Source organism: Pan paniscus, chromosome 5 (genome assembly GCF_029289425.2).
Source record: "Pan paniscus chromosome 5, NHGRI_mPanPan1-v2.0_pri, whole genome shotgun sequence".
Lineage (NCBI taxonomy): Eukaryota > Metazoa > Chordata > Mammalia > Primates > Hominidae > Pan > Pan paniscus.
This window is the reverse complement of record NC_073254.2, coordinates 159208310-159225853: the sequence shown is the minus strand read 5'-3', so window position 1 is coordinate 159225853 and position 17544 is coordinate 159208310. Positions and strand designations below refer to the sequence as shown.

The window sequence follows — 17544 nt, the reverse complement described above, 5'->3', positions numbered from 1 at the left end:
ACTGTTTGTGCAAATTATGCTTAGTGCTTTGAAAGACCAAATGCAAGCAAATGGCAAAAAACAACTGTCAAACTAGATATGAGTAGCTATAAAAGACTGGGGGAGAAGTGGAAAACTCTAGAGAATTATCCAGACAAGCTGCTTCATAAGTATTTTTAGGTTCTAGCACTATCGCTAAACACACACACACACAAGCCTAACAACCTAGAAATCTTACATGGCACACTGTGGATGTGATTTTTAAAAATAATAATAAAAACCAAACAAAAAACCCTCTGAACTCTAATCAGAAGATCCATACCCAAAACAAAGACCACAGCCCTACCTCAAAATTGATAAATAGGCATTCATCTGCAGTTAAAATTACAAGCTTATATATGAATGTGTCATTGTATGCCCAAATCACCTTTCCAATCTAACCCATCAGCTCTCAGGGGCCAGGATTTAGACCAATAGGTCAAACTTCTAACCCGTATTTCTCAAAATGTAATCCACAGGCCACCGGTATCCGGACCATTTTGGGTATTTTCTTTAAGCACAGAATTCAGTCACACCCTGTACTTCCTAAATCATATTATCTGAGAGGCATCTGCATTTTTAATATGTTCCGTAGGAGATTCTGATGCATGTTAGAAGCTCCGTGTCAGGAATCAGGGACAAAGACCAAGGACATACATAGTTCTTATTGTATGAAGTGTGCTATGGTGGAGAACAGTGGTCTAGGAGAATGATTCTGGGTGTACTCTAAAGAAACAGTTGCTGGCCGGGCACGGCGGCTCACGCCTATGATCCCAGCACTTTGGGAGGCCGAGGTGGGCAGATCACGAGGTCAGGAGTTGGAGGCCAGCCTGGCCAACATGGCAAAACCCCGTCTCTAGTAAAAATACAAAAATTAGCTGGGCGTGGTGGCAGGTGTCTGTAATTCCAGTTACTGAGAAGGCTGAGGCAGGAAAATTGCTTGAACCCAGGAGGCGGAGGTTGCAGGGAGCTGAGGTCACACCACTGCATTCCAGCCTGGGCGACAAAAGAGAAACTCCGTCTCAAAGAAAAAAAAGAAAAAAGAAAAGAGTTGCTAACAAAAGTGCACCAAGTGGGGATGTTCTGGAGAGGTTCCAGCAGAGGCTGAATGATTGTTGGCCAAGATTGCTAGAGAAGGTTCCAGAATGTGGTGGGAAGTTGAATTTTTTTGTGATTCATACTGAGCTAAAGACTATTTTTTTTTTTATTAAAACCACTAGTTTATAGTTGAGAATCCAACTTTTTTAGACCAATTATTTTCTTAGCTTTCTTTTTCTTTATTTTTTTAGAAATGGAGTGTCACTCTATTGCCCAGGCTAGAGTGCAGCAGTGCCATCATAGCTCATTGCAACCTGGAATTCCTGGGCTCAAGTGATCCTCCTGCCTCAGCCTCTCGAGTTGCTGGGACTGCGGGCATGCACCACCACCCCCGACTAATTTTTGTATTTTTTTTTTTTCAGTGACAAGGTCTCCCTATGTAGCCCAGGCTGTTCTCAAACTCCTGGCCTCCAGCAATCCTCCCAGCTCAGCCACCCAAAGTGCTGGGATTATAGGCATGAGCCACCATGCTGGGCCTGGTTTTTAAAGCTTTCTTAGATTCTTTTCAAAGTTCCAAAAAATTACTTAAGGAGGTTAATGAGCAGGTTGCTAAGTTTTGTAGACAAATTACAGCCAAATAGTAATCTAAAAGGCAAATCTGACCATCTTTCCACACACTCTCTCTTCTCATAGTTGCTGAACCAGGCAGCAGAGTGGAAACTTCAGGCGAAAGTGCTGAAGGAGCAAGAGACAGTCCTGCAGGCTCAGGTGAGGCCAGGTGGACGAGGCATGGGGGCGCTGTCCTCACTGTCCCCAGATAAAAAGGCTGGGGCCAAAGGTGGGCAGCAGAAGTCCTCCTATGTGGCAGGGGATGGGGGGATGGGAATTGGAAATGAAGAACAACTTCACATTTATTCATATTTTTAAGTAAAAATAAAAGCACAATATTATATCTATGAAAAAGAAATGTTCTGCGCTGGCAACATCCAGTCAAAGGTTTGTTGACAGACAATGGATGACAGTACAGTGGTCAACAGAGTCAGCCAGTGTCCAGGTTCCCATCTAGCACTTCTTATTTCCACTGTATTTCCCCTCTCATTGCCCTGTTAAGGTAAGAAGAAAACGTAAACTGCTCAGATGCACCATCTATGACTGGCGATTCTTAAAATGTCCTCATGTCTTGATATTATTTATCATAAAAAGAAAATGAGGCCGGGCGCGGTGGCTCACGCCTGTAACGTCAGCACTTTGGGAGGCCCAGGCGGGCGGATCACCTGAGGTCAGGAGTTCGAGACCAGCCTGACCAACATGGTGAAACCCCGTCTCTATTAAAAAAATATAAACATTAGCCAGGCGTGGTAGCATGTGCCTGTAATCCCAGCTACCCAGGAGGCTGAGGCAGGAGAGTCACTGGAACTCAGGAGGCGGAGGCTGCAGTGAGCTGAGATCACACCACTGCACTCCAGCCTGGGCGACAGAGTGAGACTCCATCTGTTTAGAAAGAAAAGAAAAGAAAATGAGAAAAATAGTCACCACTCAAGTTTCTATGCCATCAGAGGTTGGCCTTGTCAGTGGTGAATGGATAGAAGTGTCAGGCAAGTCAGGAACCATTTTGATTTGGCTGCGTGACAACTTTTATGTGCTTCTGTTAGACTCTGGGGGTTCCTATTTCAGACTCAAAAAAAGAGGGGACCATTCTGGACATTTATGCCACAGCTGACTCTGGAAGAAAGCCAGACCTACCCATCTTACCCCTACCTGGGGCTCTGCCTGTCCTAAATAATGGTCCCTGTGGGTTCCGGGAGTACCATCCTGCCACAGGCCACAGACTTCCACTGCCCTGGGAAACACCCAAGTGCTAAAGGGACTGTGAGGTCACAGGGAAAAATTCACCGAAGGCAAGGAAATCAGAAACCTTCCAAGCTGGGCAGCATTAATTTAAGATTTGTAAATGTTTATATGCTGACAGCTGAGTACTTGTTCACTGTAAACACACACACACACACACACACGCACACACACACAAATCGTGTTCATTGTAAAAGAAAAAAGCAAATAAGAAATTTTAAATCACAGATTATACTACTGCATAGACAAAAATACAGGGAACATTTTCATATCTAGCCTTCTTAAAGTATATTTCTGCAATGCATATATAGCAAAGCAATAATAAATTATTTTCTCCAGTATGAACTACTCTCTGATAATAAAGAAGAATTGTCTTAATACACTAGATACATAGAAGTTAGAACCATAATGTGTCTGAAGCAAAGGGCCCAGAGTTACAAACTCAAGATCATCCTTGAGGCAGTCACGGAACTCATCACATCATGGTGTAGGGTGGGTGGCTGACTGCTGGCTGTCTAGCAGAAGGAAAGGGGGTGTGACCTCAAGGAATCAAGCCAAGACCTCTAATTCTATCTGTGCCTCATTCACCACACAGAGCCTTGAGGGGAACAATAAATAATACTTGAAGCTGTGCACTGTTCACATCATCTGCTACATGCAATCTCTACTCCTCCATACAAAATGAAGACAATCAACTTGAGCAGAGTAGATTACATTGTTAAACTGTGGGCTACAGAGTGATTCACTCAGCTGGCATCAGAATCGAGGCCTTTAATGACCTGTACAATACAAATATTAAACTTTTGATCTAATTTCCCCCTTATACCCCCTCAAACTTAAAAAACCATCAACCAGGGGTTCTAGATTTGCTATTGTTCCTCATTCATCCTTGAGTCCAGGCACCGGGTCAGAGTCCCGGCTCTTTTACCGAGAAGCTGTGTGACCCTGTGTAACCCACCTAAACCTCTATGGAACTAAATTTCCTTGTCTGCAAAATGAAAATGCTATAATGAATCAATGACCCCAGCCTGGAGCCCTGCAACCCCTGAGAGGTCTATGACTTTTCAGCGTTTCCAAAACATCAGCACATAAGGTAGCAGCTACTATCTAAAATGTAGTTGTTTCTGGTATTACTTCACCTCTTGCTCAGCAACTGTGGATGGAAATTATGCCTATGTTTAAGTTTTTAAAAGGAAAATCAGTTAATGCATATGTAATATATGTAGTTGGTTTTCAAATCATGCATGCAAAGCATTTTGCTCAGTGTCTGGCCCAAAATAAGCATAATTGATTCAACCAATATTTACTGAGCATCTACTAAGTGCTAGGCATGGTTCTAGGTTTGGCGATATAATCATCAATAAGAGAGAGAAAAATCTCTGCTTGACTATTAATTAGTGTATGAACTAGTAGTATTATTTCATAGGTAAGGATTTCATATAAGGAAATATGAGAAGGAAATATGAGACAACAGGAGTTTTTTGTTTGTTTTTGAGACGGTGTCTCAGTCTGTTGCCCAGGCTGGAGTGCAGTGGCATGATGTCAGCTCACTGCAAGCTCCACCTCCCGGGTTCACACCATTCTCCTGCCTCAGCCTCCCGAGTAGCTGGGACTACAGGCACCTGCCACCACACCCGGCTAATTTTTTGTATTTTTAGTAGAGACAGGGTTTCACCGTGTTAGCCAGGATGGTCTTGATCTCCTGGCCTCATGATCAGCCCACCTCGGCCTCCCAAAGTGCTGGGATTCCAGGCGTGAGCCACTGCGCCCGGCCCAACAGGAGCCTTAAGTTGCAAAAAAGTTGAAGAACCGCTGGAAAAGATGATCTCAAGATGCTTTTCAGCTGTAGTTCATGAGCATAGAGAACTTCCAGAGCTGAAGAAGTGTGGCCCTAAGCTAAGTTGACCCCGCCTTCTCCATTGCCCGCAGTGTTCCACAGTGCAGGCAGCCTCACTAATTGCAAGAACCCTCCTTTGTCTTTCTTTTTTGTCTCCGAGTTACCTTTGAAATTCCAATAATTACTTAAGCCTCAAGAATAAAATAGAGGTCCTGAATCCCTATGCATAATCATGTTTAAACAAGCTCCTCATTAAAAAGTATCAACATTATATTTCTAAAACTTCTAAACTTTGAAAACAAACTCTATCACAGATTCTTTTGCATAACACTCCAACACTTCCTTTGGTTTTACGCTGCCTTTAAATGGGTGGGAGTAGCAGGAGGCCAAGTCCAAGGCCCCATTTCTAAGGTCTGGGCAACAGAATTATCAAGGACAGATTGTGTTATTTTCCTAGAGAAGTCACATTTCAGTCATAAGACAACTGCTGGCCAGTTGGGGGCAGGCTTCTCACTTAGGGAAGTGATGTCTGGCTTTCAATTATACAAGCCAAGGCAACAGAATAAATGTCAGAGATGATCAATGGGATACAATTGTCACTACAAAATAGAGTGTTCATTGGATCAACAAGGATGAAGACAGTAGCAGATGTGGGAAGTCAGCAATATCTGATGTGGACACAAAATACTACCCAAGGGGAAAGATGAGTGGGTAAATTGTGGAAAGCATGTAATCAGAGTCTTTAAAGTCTGAAGTCCTCCCCATACCTCTACAGGGTGAGAGGAGAGCACTGCTGCACCTGTTCTTGTCATAGGACTTAACTCCCAAACCAAATCTCACAGGTTCACCAAGATGATTCCTGAACACAGTTGTTTCCCATCTCTATGAGTGTCTGTAATTAAAATTTGGTGCTCAGTGAGAAGACTGTGTTTGTCACTTGGCCCATTTAAAAGTGAAATATTGAGGCAATTTTTGTTGTTGTTCTAATCATAGAAGAGTTTGTTTCTATTTCTGCCTCTGGCAGGGGAAATGCTGTGCATGACCTCTGGATGTCCTTCCCTGGCTCTGTGAAATACCAAAGTGAGACTGGGAATATGACACATGAAACCAAACATGTATCCTGTCAGCACGATAGTGAGAGGGAAGACGCTACCAAACAAATATCCATTTAGTAAACAAGAAGCACAAACATTTAGTAAGTAGGAGAGTGTTAGCGTTATCTGAGAAATCCATAGTTTTTGCCACCAGACAGAGAGGTCAAATAGGAAGAAAAGCAAAATGTTAGACTGGTCACTGGAAGGAAGAAATAGGGAATTGTTGTTTAATGTGTATAAAGTTTCCATTTTGCAAAATGGAAAAAGTTCCAGAGATTGGTTGCACCACACTGGAAATATACTTAGCAATTCTGAACTATACACTTAAAAATGGTTAGGATGGTAACTTTTGTGCTATGTGTATTTTACTACAATTAATTTTTTTAATAGAAAGCAAAAATGAAAACCATAACTAGAAAAAGCACAGAAGAGCTGGTGATGAATCAAGACACTACTTCTCAGAACTCTGGGTGTGTCTGTCTTCTCCATGCTCATGAGCCAGCAACAAGAAAACATAAGAAAAGGAAACAAAATCTGCCCAATTAATACACCACAAAGAACATTCTGCCTTTTTCTTTTTTAAAGCCTTTACTTTGAGACATAATGAAAAAATATAACAGGTACACATGGAAAAGTAAGACATGGTGACAGCCTTATCCAGTTAAGTGAAGACAATCAAACCTGAGGGCTTTTAATGCCTGTTAGCTCATGTTGAGGCTGAAGTCCTGGGGGTGGTTGTTCTTGCTGATTCCAGCAAGGCTGCATCTGTGAGATGGACCAGACATGTGCTCACTCCTGCCCCGTCTGTCTGCAGCCTGCAACTACAGGGCTGCAAGAGGGATCGGGAGGACCAGCTCAGGAGACCACAGTGTCTGAGGCCTCTATGTAACTCTGCTAGAGTTACTGATAAGTTGGAAAAAGAATGGGGAGAAATTAAGGAAAAAAGTTAACAAAAGAGGCCGGGCTGAGAATACAAATGAAAAGATTTTGTGATAGAAGGTGACCAGGATCTGCTGGGGGTAGTTGTTCCCACCCTAGGCCAATGGTTGATGTACAGGATAGGTAGCCAGTCCCCAGGAGCTAACCCTAGGGCACAGTGTCTCAGACCAAGAGGTCTGACCCATTTGTGGGCCCTGAAATTAATTCTGGCCCACAGTGGATTCCAGCCAGTATTTTGAAAAAAAAAAAAAAAGAAAGAAAGAAAGAAAAAACACAGTTGAACAGAATATGTCAGAGTGCATTGCACATGATTGGCTGGGTACAGTGGCTCATGCCTGTAATCCCAACACTTTGGGATGTTGAGGCAGGAGGATTGCTTGAAGCCAGGCGTTTGAGACCAGGCTGTGTTAAAAAAAAAAAAAAAAAAAAAAAAAAAAAAAAGCCAGACATGGGGCATGTGCCTGTAGTCCTAGCAACTCTGGAGGCTGATGCAGGAGGATCCCTTAAGCCCAGGAGATTGAGGCTGCAGTGAGCTAGGATCACACAATTGCACTCCAGCCTGGGTGACAGAATCAGACTGTCTCTTAAAGAAAAAAAAAACCACAGTAAATATTGTCTTATGCACCATGCGTGTGTGTGTGAGAGACAGAGTGTGTGTGTCTCTCCGTGTGTGTAAAACCCTAGAGCCCCTTCTTGGCCATGAATTCCTTGATGCCCCTTTACTCTGTCTTCTTTAATCTGTGTGTCAAGGAATCATGAGAAACAAATTTCGGTTCTGTCACATACAGTACTAATGAGAGAATTCAAAATGATAATCAGCTGTCATTTGGCTTTTCTTTGGATAATCTGTATTCTACCGAAATGATTTATGTTATTGCTGTCTACTGCAGTAAAATCTCTACTACTCCAAATTATTGGGGAAAACCCATTCTAGATAAGCAATTTTCTGGGCTCTAGGGGTTGTTTGACTCATACATACTCCCTCTCACACCCACACCCCAAGACTGGAAACTCTCCAATCTGCCAGCTTTCATTCAGGGTGCTTTCTGTACTTTAAAAAAGACAGTCTCACTGATAACACCGGTCGGTGCCTTCCTTCCAGCTGATAACCCAGCCTTCCTGGTCTATCCAGTGCAGCCAGGGCCCTTGTTTATTGACGGATGCTGCAAGTCTGCTTCTTCATACAAAAAACTATGTTGTATGAAAATGTTATACCCATTTGAAGACTTGGGACTATTCTGGACACTCAAGAGTACCAAAGATTCATTTGAAAATTGAGGCTTGACCAATCTGAATCATCCATACTAAATCCTCTCTCATTCAAAACATGCTACCCTAATATTATTTTCAAAGACAAGATTTTATTATTTTATCACTGTCATTATATCACTGATCAAGTATTTACACACTCTCCTTCCCTGTGTTGCCCCATTTCCACCCCGAATGCAAGCACTGGAATTAAGGACTTGGCGATACAAATGCTCCTCGCTATATCTCCATGGTGAGCCATACACTTGGCAAATGCTAACCCATACAATGCTTCTCTGAAAATTAGAAAAAGGCATCTCTTTTTCAAGACTCATTACTTCCATCTGTGGAAAACTGATGTAATAAACTGATTTTGATAAAAAGGGACATTTAACTGCTATTGGCTAGAATGCTATATTCATAAACATACAAAACTCTGATGTCTGAAACAGAAATGGCAACTGCCTAGAGTGGTGTACAACCTGTGTCATGGCAATGGCCCTTGTCCGTGTCCAGCCCACATTGCCTTTATCACGTCTTTTCATTTGTCTATTTTTTCCGTTCCTTCAAGACCAAGTTCCAGGTTCACCTTCTCCATAAACATGTGGCTCACATGATCACCTGCCATGCTCACCTTCTGCGATCACCCACTGTCCTTAACTGACTTGACTATGTAGCCATTGTCCCATAGTCAAGTTGTCTTTGAGATGGTCTTCCCATTAGAAGTGCAGGTCCCTCAAATGCAGATCCATGTGTTAAATACTTCTGTACATACAGTCCATGCATGTAGTACTCAATAAATGTTGATAAAAGTTTTAATATAATGAAATAACATATTTTCTTTTTTCATTTTTTTCTTTTTTTTTTTTGGAGACAGAGTTTTGCTCTTGTTGCCCAGGATGGAGTGTAATGGCGTGATCTCTGCTCACTGCAACCCCTGCCTCCTGGGTTCAAGCGATTCTCCTGCCTCAGCATCCCGAGTAGCTGGGATTACAGGTGCCCACCACCATGCCCGGCTAATTTTTGTATTTTTAGTAGAGACGGGGTTTCACCATGTTGGCCAGAATGGTCTCAAACTTTTTTTTTTTTTTTTTGAGACGGAGTCTCGCTCTGTCGCCCAGGCTGGAGTGCAGTGGCATGATCTCGGCTCACTGCAAGCTCCGCCTCCCAGGTTCACGCCATTCTCCTGGTCTCAAACTCTTGACCTCAGGTGATCCATCTGCCTTGGCCGCCCAAAGTGCTGGCATTACAGGCGTGAGCCACTGCGCCCAGACTATTTTTCCATTTTTCTTTAAAGAAGCATTTCAATCATGCTCACTGGCCTAGGTTAATCTTGTAGTAAATAAAATAATTAAACATATTACTAATATTATATTGAGAATTCCTTTAAATAATGAACAATGACATGTTTTCTTCTGGAAGTATTCTGAAAGATCCACTCTTTCCTCTGTTTACAGCTCACTCTCTACTCAGGAAGGTTTGAAGAATTCCAGAGCACACTAACTAAAAGCAACGAGGTGTTTGCCACGTTCAAACAGGAAATGGACAAAGTGAGTATTGCTTATCACCAACAAAATATTGACATTTTCTATTTTGACAGGCAAATTTCCTTTGGTTTCCTTTTTCTCTCACTAAGATATTTTGGTGCATTTCACAAAGTAATGAAATGTTTATAGGTAGGAATGAGGTTTGGGCTGTATTTTTTAATTGGTAAGTATCTAGTGAATTAATCTTAGCAGGAGTCCAAAAATTCTAGGTTACATTTTCACTCTGAAGAAGAATAGTTCTTTTTCTAACCCATGGATAACTTAAAAAAAAAAAAAAAAAAAAGACCAGAGCTAGCAATTTAACATGATGGTGTATATACTGAACTCAAAATATAACCTTCTAAGAATTAAAAAAAAAAACAACAAAACTTTTGTCCAGACGTGGTGGCTCATGCCTGTAATCCCAGCACTTTGGGAGCCCAAGGCGTGTGGATCACAAGATCAGGAGTTCGAGACCAGCCTGGCCAAGATGGTGAAAGCCTGTCTCTACTAAAAACACAAAAATTAGCCAGGCGTGGTGGCATGCGCCTGTAGTCCCAGCTACTCAGGAAGGTGAGGCAGGAGAATCGCTTGAACCTGGGAGGCGGAGGTTGCAGCGAGTGAGATCACGCCACTGCACTCTAGCCTGGGCAACAGAGCGAGAATCTGTCTCAAAACAAAAACACAAAAAACTTTTATATGAATATACAAAAGTAGAATGTTAGAATAGGAAATACCATCTTATAAGAACCTTCTTAGAAGAGAATTTAACTTATGTAATGTGATATAACTGACAGAGCCTTGAATGAGAAGATGGAAGCCTGAATTCAATTCTGATGTGTTCTTGCTCATCAAGTGGTCTTACTCATCAAGTCACTTAACTTCCTGAATCTAATTTTTTTTTTTTTTTTTTGAGATGGAATTTCGCTCTTGTTGCCCAGGCTGGAGTGCAATGGTGCGATCTTGGCTCACTGCAACCTCTGCCTTCCGGGTTCAAGCAATTCTCCTGCCTCAGCCTCCCGAGTAGCTGGGATTACAGGCATGCACCACCATGTCTGGTTAATTTTATATTTTTAGTAAAGACGGGGTTTCACTGTGTTGGTCAGGCTGGTCTCGAACTCCTGACCTCATGTGATCCACCCACCACGGCCTCTCAAAGTGCTGGTATTACAGGCATGAGCCACCATGCCTGGCCTCTAATTTTTTTTAATCTATGCAGATACTACTTTCCCTGCCTAACTCACAAGATTGTGAAGTTAAATTAATACATTTTGGAAGGGATTTTAACTTTTTATGCGTATTTTTCAAATATAAGGTGCCAGTATTATAATTTAATGTAATGTTTAAAGCTTGTTCAGTGTCTTCCCAATACAAAATCAGCCATCAGAACTGTGTTTCCGAACAGGGATTGGCATTAATGGTTTTGAAGTGTAGAAAACATCCTCTTAAAATATATTTTTAAAATATTATGATAAATTTTACAATGAGCAACCTGAAGAAGATTGACACTTGTTAAATGTTACAGCTCTCCCACTTCAGAATGGAACTATCCATTTTCTTAATTTTTTTTTTGAAATTCTAGCATTTTAAGATTGGAATAAATTAGAACAGGAAAAAATGTTTTTCAAAATTATGTAGTTTTAAGAGTGGAATAAATATTAAATCAGGAGTTCTTAATCTTGGGTCCATTTATGGATGTTAGTAGTTGACCTGAGAACTCTCTAGAAATTAAAAAAAAAAAAAATGATGCACAAATGCACATTTTTGTGAAGTGTGGTCCCATAGCTTTCACCACATTCTTAAAAAGATTGATGACCTTAAAGTTTACAAACAACTGGCTGGGCGCAGTGGCTCATGCCTGCAATCCCAGCATTTTGGGAGGCTGAGGCGGGTGGATCACTTGAGGTCAGGAGCTCAAGACCGCCTGGCCAACATGGTGAAACACTGTTTCTACTGAAATACAAAAAATTAGCCAGGAATGGTGGCAGGCGCCTGTAATCCCAGCTACTCAGGAGGCTGAGGCAGGAGAATCCCTTGAACTCGGGAGGCAGAGTTTGCAGTGAGCCGAGATCACACCATTGCACTCTAGCCTGGGCAAAAGAGTGAAAAACAAACAACAACAACAAAAAAGAAGAAAACAAAGAAGTTTACAAACTACTAACTAAATTAAAATATGATCAAAATTAAAAACCTAGCTTGTCTGTAGAGCCAGGGGCTGACAGTCTTGGGCCCAGCCTCTGGCCTCCGTGGGTACCCAGCTTCAGGCAGCTTGGCACCAAGCAGCGAGTGCCCAGCTATGTTTCATCCAGGAAAACTGCACCTGAGTACATGCCTCGTTCTCCACTTCATCTAAGCAAAGAAGAGATCCTACAAACAAGAATGTGAGTAGCCTCAGGTTCGAAAAACACAGGCTGCATTTTATTCACTTCTTACTTCCTCGCACCCAGCCCAGGGCCTGGTGACCACCAGACATTCTATATGCTTCATTAAATGAAATAAAAGAATGGCAGCCCCACTATTCTGTTAATTCACCTAAATATTACTCTACCTCTCCGAACTTCGGTTTCCCCATTTATAAAATGGGGGTGAAAATAGAACCTTCCTTGTGGGACTGTTTCAAGGATGAAACAAATAATGCATGTAATCACATTTTGTGAACTCTACCTCACTCTATAAATGTAAAGACCCAGAAAATACAGACACTGCTTTTGTGCAGCAACTTCTCAGATGTGCCCAGATATTATCAACATTTTAATGGCTAAAAAGGCCATGCCAGCTTTCCCACTGTGATAGTCTTCTATTCAATACAGTAAATATCCTAAATTACAGGCTTGTTCATGGAACTCCGTAAAGATATTCTTCTTTTAAATGAAAGAAAAAGCAGTGACAAAACCATGTGCCCCTAAGTCATTTCCCATTTCCTGAATTGGCTCAGGTGCAAATAAGTTTGCTCGCCACTGCCCTAGACGGCTCAGAAATAAATCATGACTCTGCTGCAATCTTCATTCTTGACATTGAACATTTGTTTGCTTCAGCATCTGGTAACAAAAGGGCTTCTCCTGGTCTCACATATGGAGCTAATAGCTTCCTTGATATATTAACTTTTCAAGATTAACACACACTCACTCTAATTTCTGTAGACAACTAAGAAAATGAAGAAGCTGGAAAAGGACACAGCCACATGGAAAGCTCGATTTGAGAACTGTAACAAAGCTCTGTTGGACATGATTGAAGAGGTGAGGAAGTTTCTCCCTTAGCTTTAATCCCCTCTGTCTAGTCAAAACATTCAGACTTACGATACAATTATAACCTGGTAATAGTACAAATGGTTATGTGTGAAAAAGAGTTGAATTTGGGGTGGCAGGATGTGACATTTTAAATTGTAATAAGTATAATAAGAGCAAAGGTCATTTAGAATCAGGTCCAGACTCAGAAAGAGTTTTGTGACCCTAAGTCACATGCTTACCTGTTGATTCAATAGCTGTAACCAGGGCAGCTGTCCCCTTTAAGGGCTGTGAATTCCTTAAAGGTAGGATGAGTGTCTTATTTTACTTTAAATTTCCCCAGTGTCTGACACATAACAGGTGCTGAATAAATTAATTAGTTGATTTGAACATACTGTGAGAAGACACCAGCCCGAGCATCCAGTGCATGTGCTATTTTCTAATATAAACAGATATGGAGATATCTTTTTAATTCCTCCAATAGACATTTAAACACTGATCTCATGCCAGGCTCCAAGTAGGTTTTGAGAGTCCAAAGGCAAAGATACATGGCCCCTGACCTGAGAGGTAGGGCTTACAGGTGAAGGTCTCTCCATGTATAACGAGTGGGGGAAAAAAGGTCTCAAAGGGACAGAGTAGCTCAGAGGTGAGGTGAAGGAGTGAGATAATTAGGAACATTTTCATGCACAAATAGACATTTCTAGAGGAAAAAACTGAACCGTTTGAGCAGCCAGCATCATGAATTAGTATATGGTGAATTTCTATGGTTATAATTACTGTTCTAACAGTTCTTCTCAAATTGCAACCAATTCCAAAGAGATATTACTCATCAACATAAATCAAATGGCTGCTGGGATTAGCACATAGCAGTTTATTCATAGAACAGATAAGGAAGGCATTGCTGAAACCCAAGTCCCAATCCATCTCATTTATCTTGCCGCAAGTCTTGCTTCTACCTTCTAAGTCTCAGAAGCAGAAAATTCATCCATAAGATTTGAGAGGCTATGGACCAAAGCAGAAGGAAGCCTGACCATCTTTCTTTCCCAATGAACAGGCTATGGTGATTAAAAAATCTACCAGTCTAGTACACAATGCCAAAAAAAAAAGGAAGTGATGTCCATGACCAAGCATCTGTTCAGCCCCTACTCTGTGGCCAGGTCCCAGAGCCTAGTAGACAAATTCTGGGACAAATAGTTTTGCTTGTTTCCAGAAAGCATCCTGGACATTTTGCTTATCATGTCATTTCATCTGTGTGTGTATGTGCGTGTGTTTTCACATCACAGAAAGCACTGAGAGCTAAAGAATATGAGTGCTTTGTGATGAAAATCGGGAGGCTAGAGAACCTCTGCCGTGCTTTACAAGAAGAGAGAAATGAACTCTACAAAAAAATCAGAGACGCAGAAATATCTGAAAAGGATGACCAAAGTCAGCACAACTCCGATGAAGAGCCAGAGTCAAACGTCTCTGTGGATCAAGAGATTGACGCAGAGGAGGTTAATAGTGTCCAAACCGCAGTGAAAAATCTGGCCACAGCCTTCATGATAATTCATCATCCGGAGTCAACCCCGCACCAGTCCAAAGAAACCCAACCCGAAATACGCAGTTCTCAGGAGAGTGGTGACGCCGCTCTCAAGGAGCCAGAGCAACCCCCTCTGATCCCTTCACCGGATTCAGAGAGTCCCCTGCCTCCCCTAACTCCTCAGGCTGAAGCCGAAGGAGGCAGTGAGGGTGAACCTCCCTCCAAGGCCAGTAATTCTCCTGCCGGGTTGGGAGCAGAAACCCAATGCGAGGGTCTCCCGGTTGGAGCACAGGCTGATCAGCAGTCCTGGAAGCCAGAGGCAGAAGCTTCCGGTCAGGCCCCACAGGCTCCCACCGAGGCCTCCCTACAGAAGATGGAGGCAGATGTGCCTGCTCCAGCATGCACAGCAGAAGAGCACGTTGCAGCCATGGTGCCTGCATGCGAGCCCAGTAGGCAGCCCCCACGAGCAGCAGCAGAGGAGCTGCCAGTAGGGGCCTCAGCTGGGCCCCAGCCGCGCAACGTGGCTGACACCAATCTGGAAGGCGTCGACTAAGCCTCACCGTGCCTTCAGAGGCTTCTTCCTGCCTCTTTGCATATTCAGCATAACAGATTGTCTTCCGAAAAAGGCATTAAGGGCTAGAGATGTCAAATGGAATAGAATTAGGATCAAGACATTTTTTAATGTTAGGCAGAACACATTCATTCAGACTTTGCTATTTGTTGTCAATTTATAACTGATTTGAAGTTTTTCTATTTAACACTGGTTGACAGTATAATTTTCCCAAAGGGCAACAAAACATACAGATAGCAAATTTATATTACTTTTTTGTTAAGATAATACTTAAATTTGTTAATCACCAGTAAGATTTGATGTTTAAAGACTTCCACTGCAATATATAAATACTGAAAATGTGATGTTCTGCTTATTTGAATATATAGTTTAATAAGTTCCATAGTAATTTATGGATGCCCAGGTTACATTTAAACTATACATATACATAATATATACATATGTGTGTACTTATATGTATATATACACGTATGTATAGATGTGTGAATATTTGTTTATATACATATATGCACGTATCTATATGTATATATAAATGCATTATTACACATACATTTCTCTCACCCCTTAATGCATTTTTCTCAATGCAGAATATTTAGATGCTAATCAAAAAAATGATCTCTTACTTGCACTTGAGACTATGGTTGACTAATGCTCTATAAATCCGAAGAGAGTTCGGACTATAAGTATTTAGGCTATCATTATGTTGGGCAAAAATAAGTAACCCAATGGTAGATAAATGAATTCAACCAGTTGATCAAATGGCAGAAAAGCAGTTAGACTACAATCTGTGCAGACAGCATGGACACAAAGATGGCCACAAGGGGCCCAAAACAGAAAAGAGAAACACAAGCTCACCTCTTGGAGCTGCTTCTCCTACACTTCTCAGCCCATTGCTTTGCCACCCCCTCATGTGCCAGGGCATCCCATTCCAGGCTTCCTGCAAGGAAAGGGTTGGAAGTGGGAAAGGGAGCTAGGGATTGAGGGGTTAAGGGACCTCACACTAAGAAGGGGCTGTGCTTTGATCCCCTGCCTCTTGCACTACCAATGTCTCAAGACATAATATTCATCTCTTGCTGTCAGACCCAGTCTATATTCTAAAAGCTTCTGCTCCTTCCTTCCCAATTTCTCCTTTGCAGCAGGAAATTACACCCAGCCCTCATCTCAATTAATGCTAAATAAACCTATTGTTTTTCCAAAACAGAAATCTACACTGGGTCTCAATATCAGTGATGAGGCTTACAAACCAACACGTTTTCTGCCATGAGGATTTCTCTTTAGGCCAGAAGTACAAAACAAAAAACCAACGGATTTTAATCAAAATGATTTGAAATATAGGTGAGGATTCAGGAGAAGGCAAAAGCTAGAAACACTTGGGGTTGTCAACATGAGTATTACATTAACATTGCTTGATGAGAACCTCTAATGATATTGACAACATAAATTACCTAGGGTAAAGGATAGCCGCAACAATGAAACAGGAAAGAAGAGAGGGAGAGAGAGGAAAGGGAAGGAAGAAAGGAAGGAGGGAGAAGGGAAGAAAGAAACAATGTCTAACCCAACCCTATCTTGAAAGTTGAACTCAAGTAGAAAAATGGATAGAAACAAAATTCTCTAGTACTCATCCAGGAAACCATTCTTCAATGTTGCATGTGGCTGTTTGCCAAGGCACACAAAGTGCTTGTAGGCAGCAACCATATGCTACAAGAATTGTAAACTGCATACAGTTTGTTTGAAGTAGACAGTGAGGATAATAACAAAGTTGCTAGGCAGGAAAAAAAATCAGGAAAAAAGCTTGTCGCTATTTGAGAATCTGTATATTTTTAAAGGCTTAAAATATAACCACAGGGTATCCAGCCAAATTCAACATTACTGCAAGTCTTAGAGATTTAAACATTCATTTGATTCAGAGCTAAATATTCACCATAATCCAGGAGGGTCTCCTTCCTCACTGCAGAGGCAGAACGTCCAAGAATGGAGTAAGATTAGTCATAGTAAAGTCTCAGTCTGAATATTTAGCAAGAGAAACAGGCAGGAGAGGAACCCAAAGGCAGTAAATCAAATATTCTAAAACCCAAAGTTCATTATTTTCATCCAAAAGACTTTCACAGAAATACATTACTCACAGCCATGTATATCTTGGACAGAGTTTCAGATGGAATGACTTGTCTGAAATTTGTAAAGCTTAATATAGGTTTTGGGGGAATTATTTTAATATTCAAAGAATGTTTTATTATAGTCCTTTGTGTTAAAATTTAGCCTTACTAATTATAACAATAACTCATAAAGTTCTAAATTCAAAAGGAATATCTGTTCTTTATCAAGTGTATGTAACTATTTTTTAGAAATGCCATCTACTTTCTAGAAACACTAAAGTTATTGTTTTCTAAGTTAAATAACTATAATTTATATATCTATTAAAAAGGTACTTCTCTTCCCAAATTCTCTAGTACTCATTTTATTTTTTAACTTTGACTTATTTTATTTTATTTTTATTTTTATTACTTCTATGTTTCGACAATACCTAATGAAAATTATGGTTTTATTCTGTAGTTTATTAAGTTTTTGGTCACTAAATAGAATTACGTGTAGTCAACACTTTGAAGACATTGGGGTGTGTGTGTGTGTATGTGACAGACAGAGAGAGACAGAGAGAGAAAGGGAGGGAGAAATAACAATGAGGCT

General features: G+C 41.2%; 1 protein-coding gene across 2 annotated transcripts in view; it reads left to right on the top strand.

Annotated features, from left to right (window-relative positions):
- Positions 1–17301, top strand: part of TXLNB (taxilin beta) — an 84566-nt gene extending 67265 nt beyond the window's left edge. For both annotated transcript variants that reach the window (XM_034962959.3, XM_034962960.3), the window contains 4 exons: positions 1750–1824; positions 9480–9572; positions 12689–12784; positions 14056–17301. In XM_034962959.3, the coding sequence (XP_034818850.3) occupies positions 1750–1824; positions 9480–9572; positions 12689–12784; positions 14056–14844 (1053 nt within the window). In that variant the 3' untranslated portion in view covers positions 14845–17301. The remainder of the gene's footprint in view (positions 1–1749; positions 1825–9479; positions 9573–12688; positions 12785–14055) is intronic.
- Positions 17302–17544: the final 243 nt, after the last annotated feature.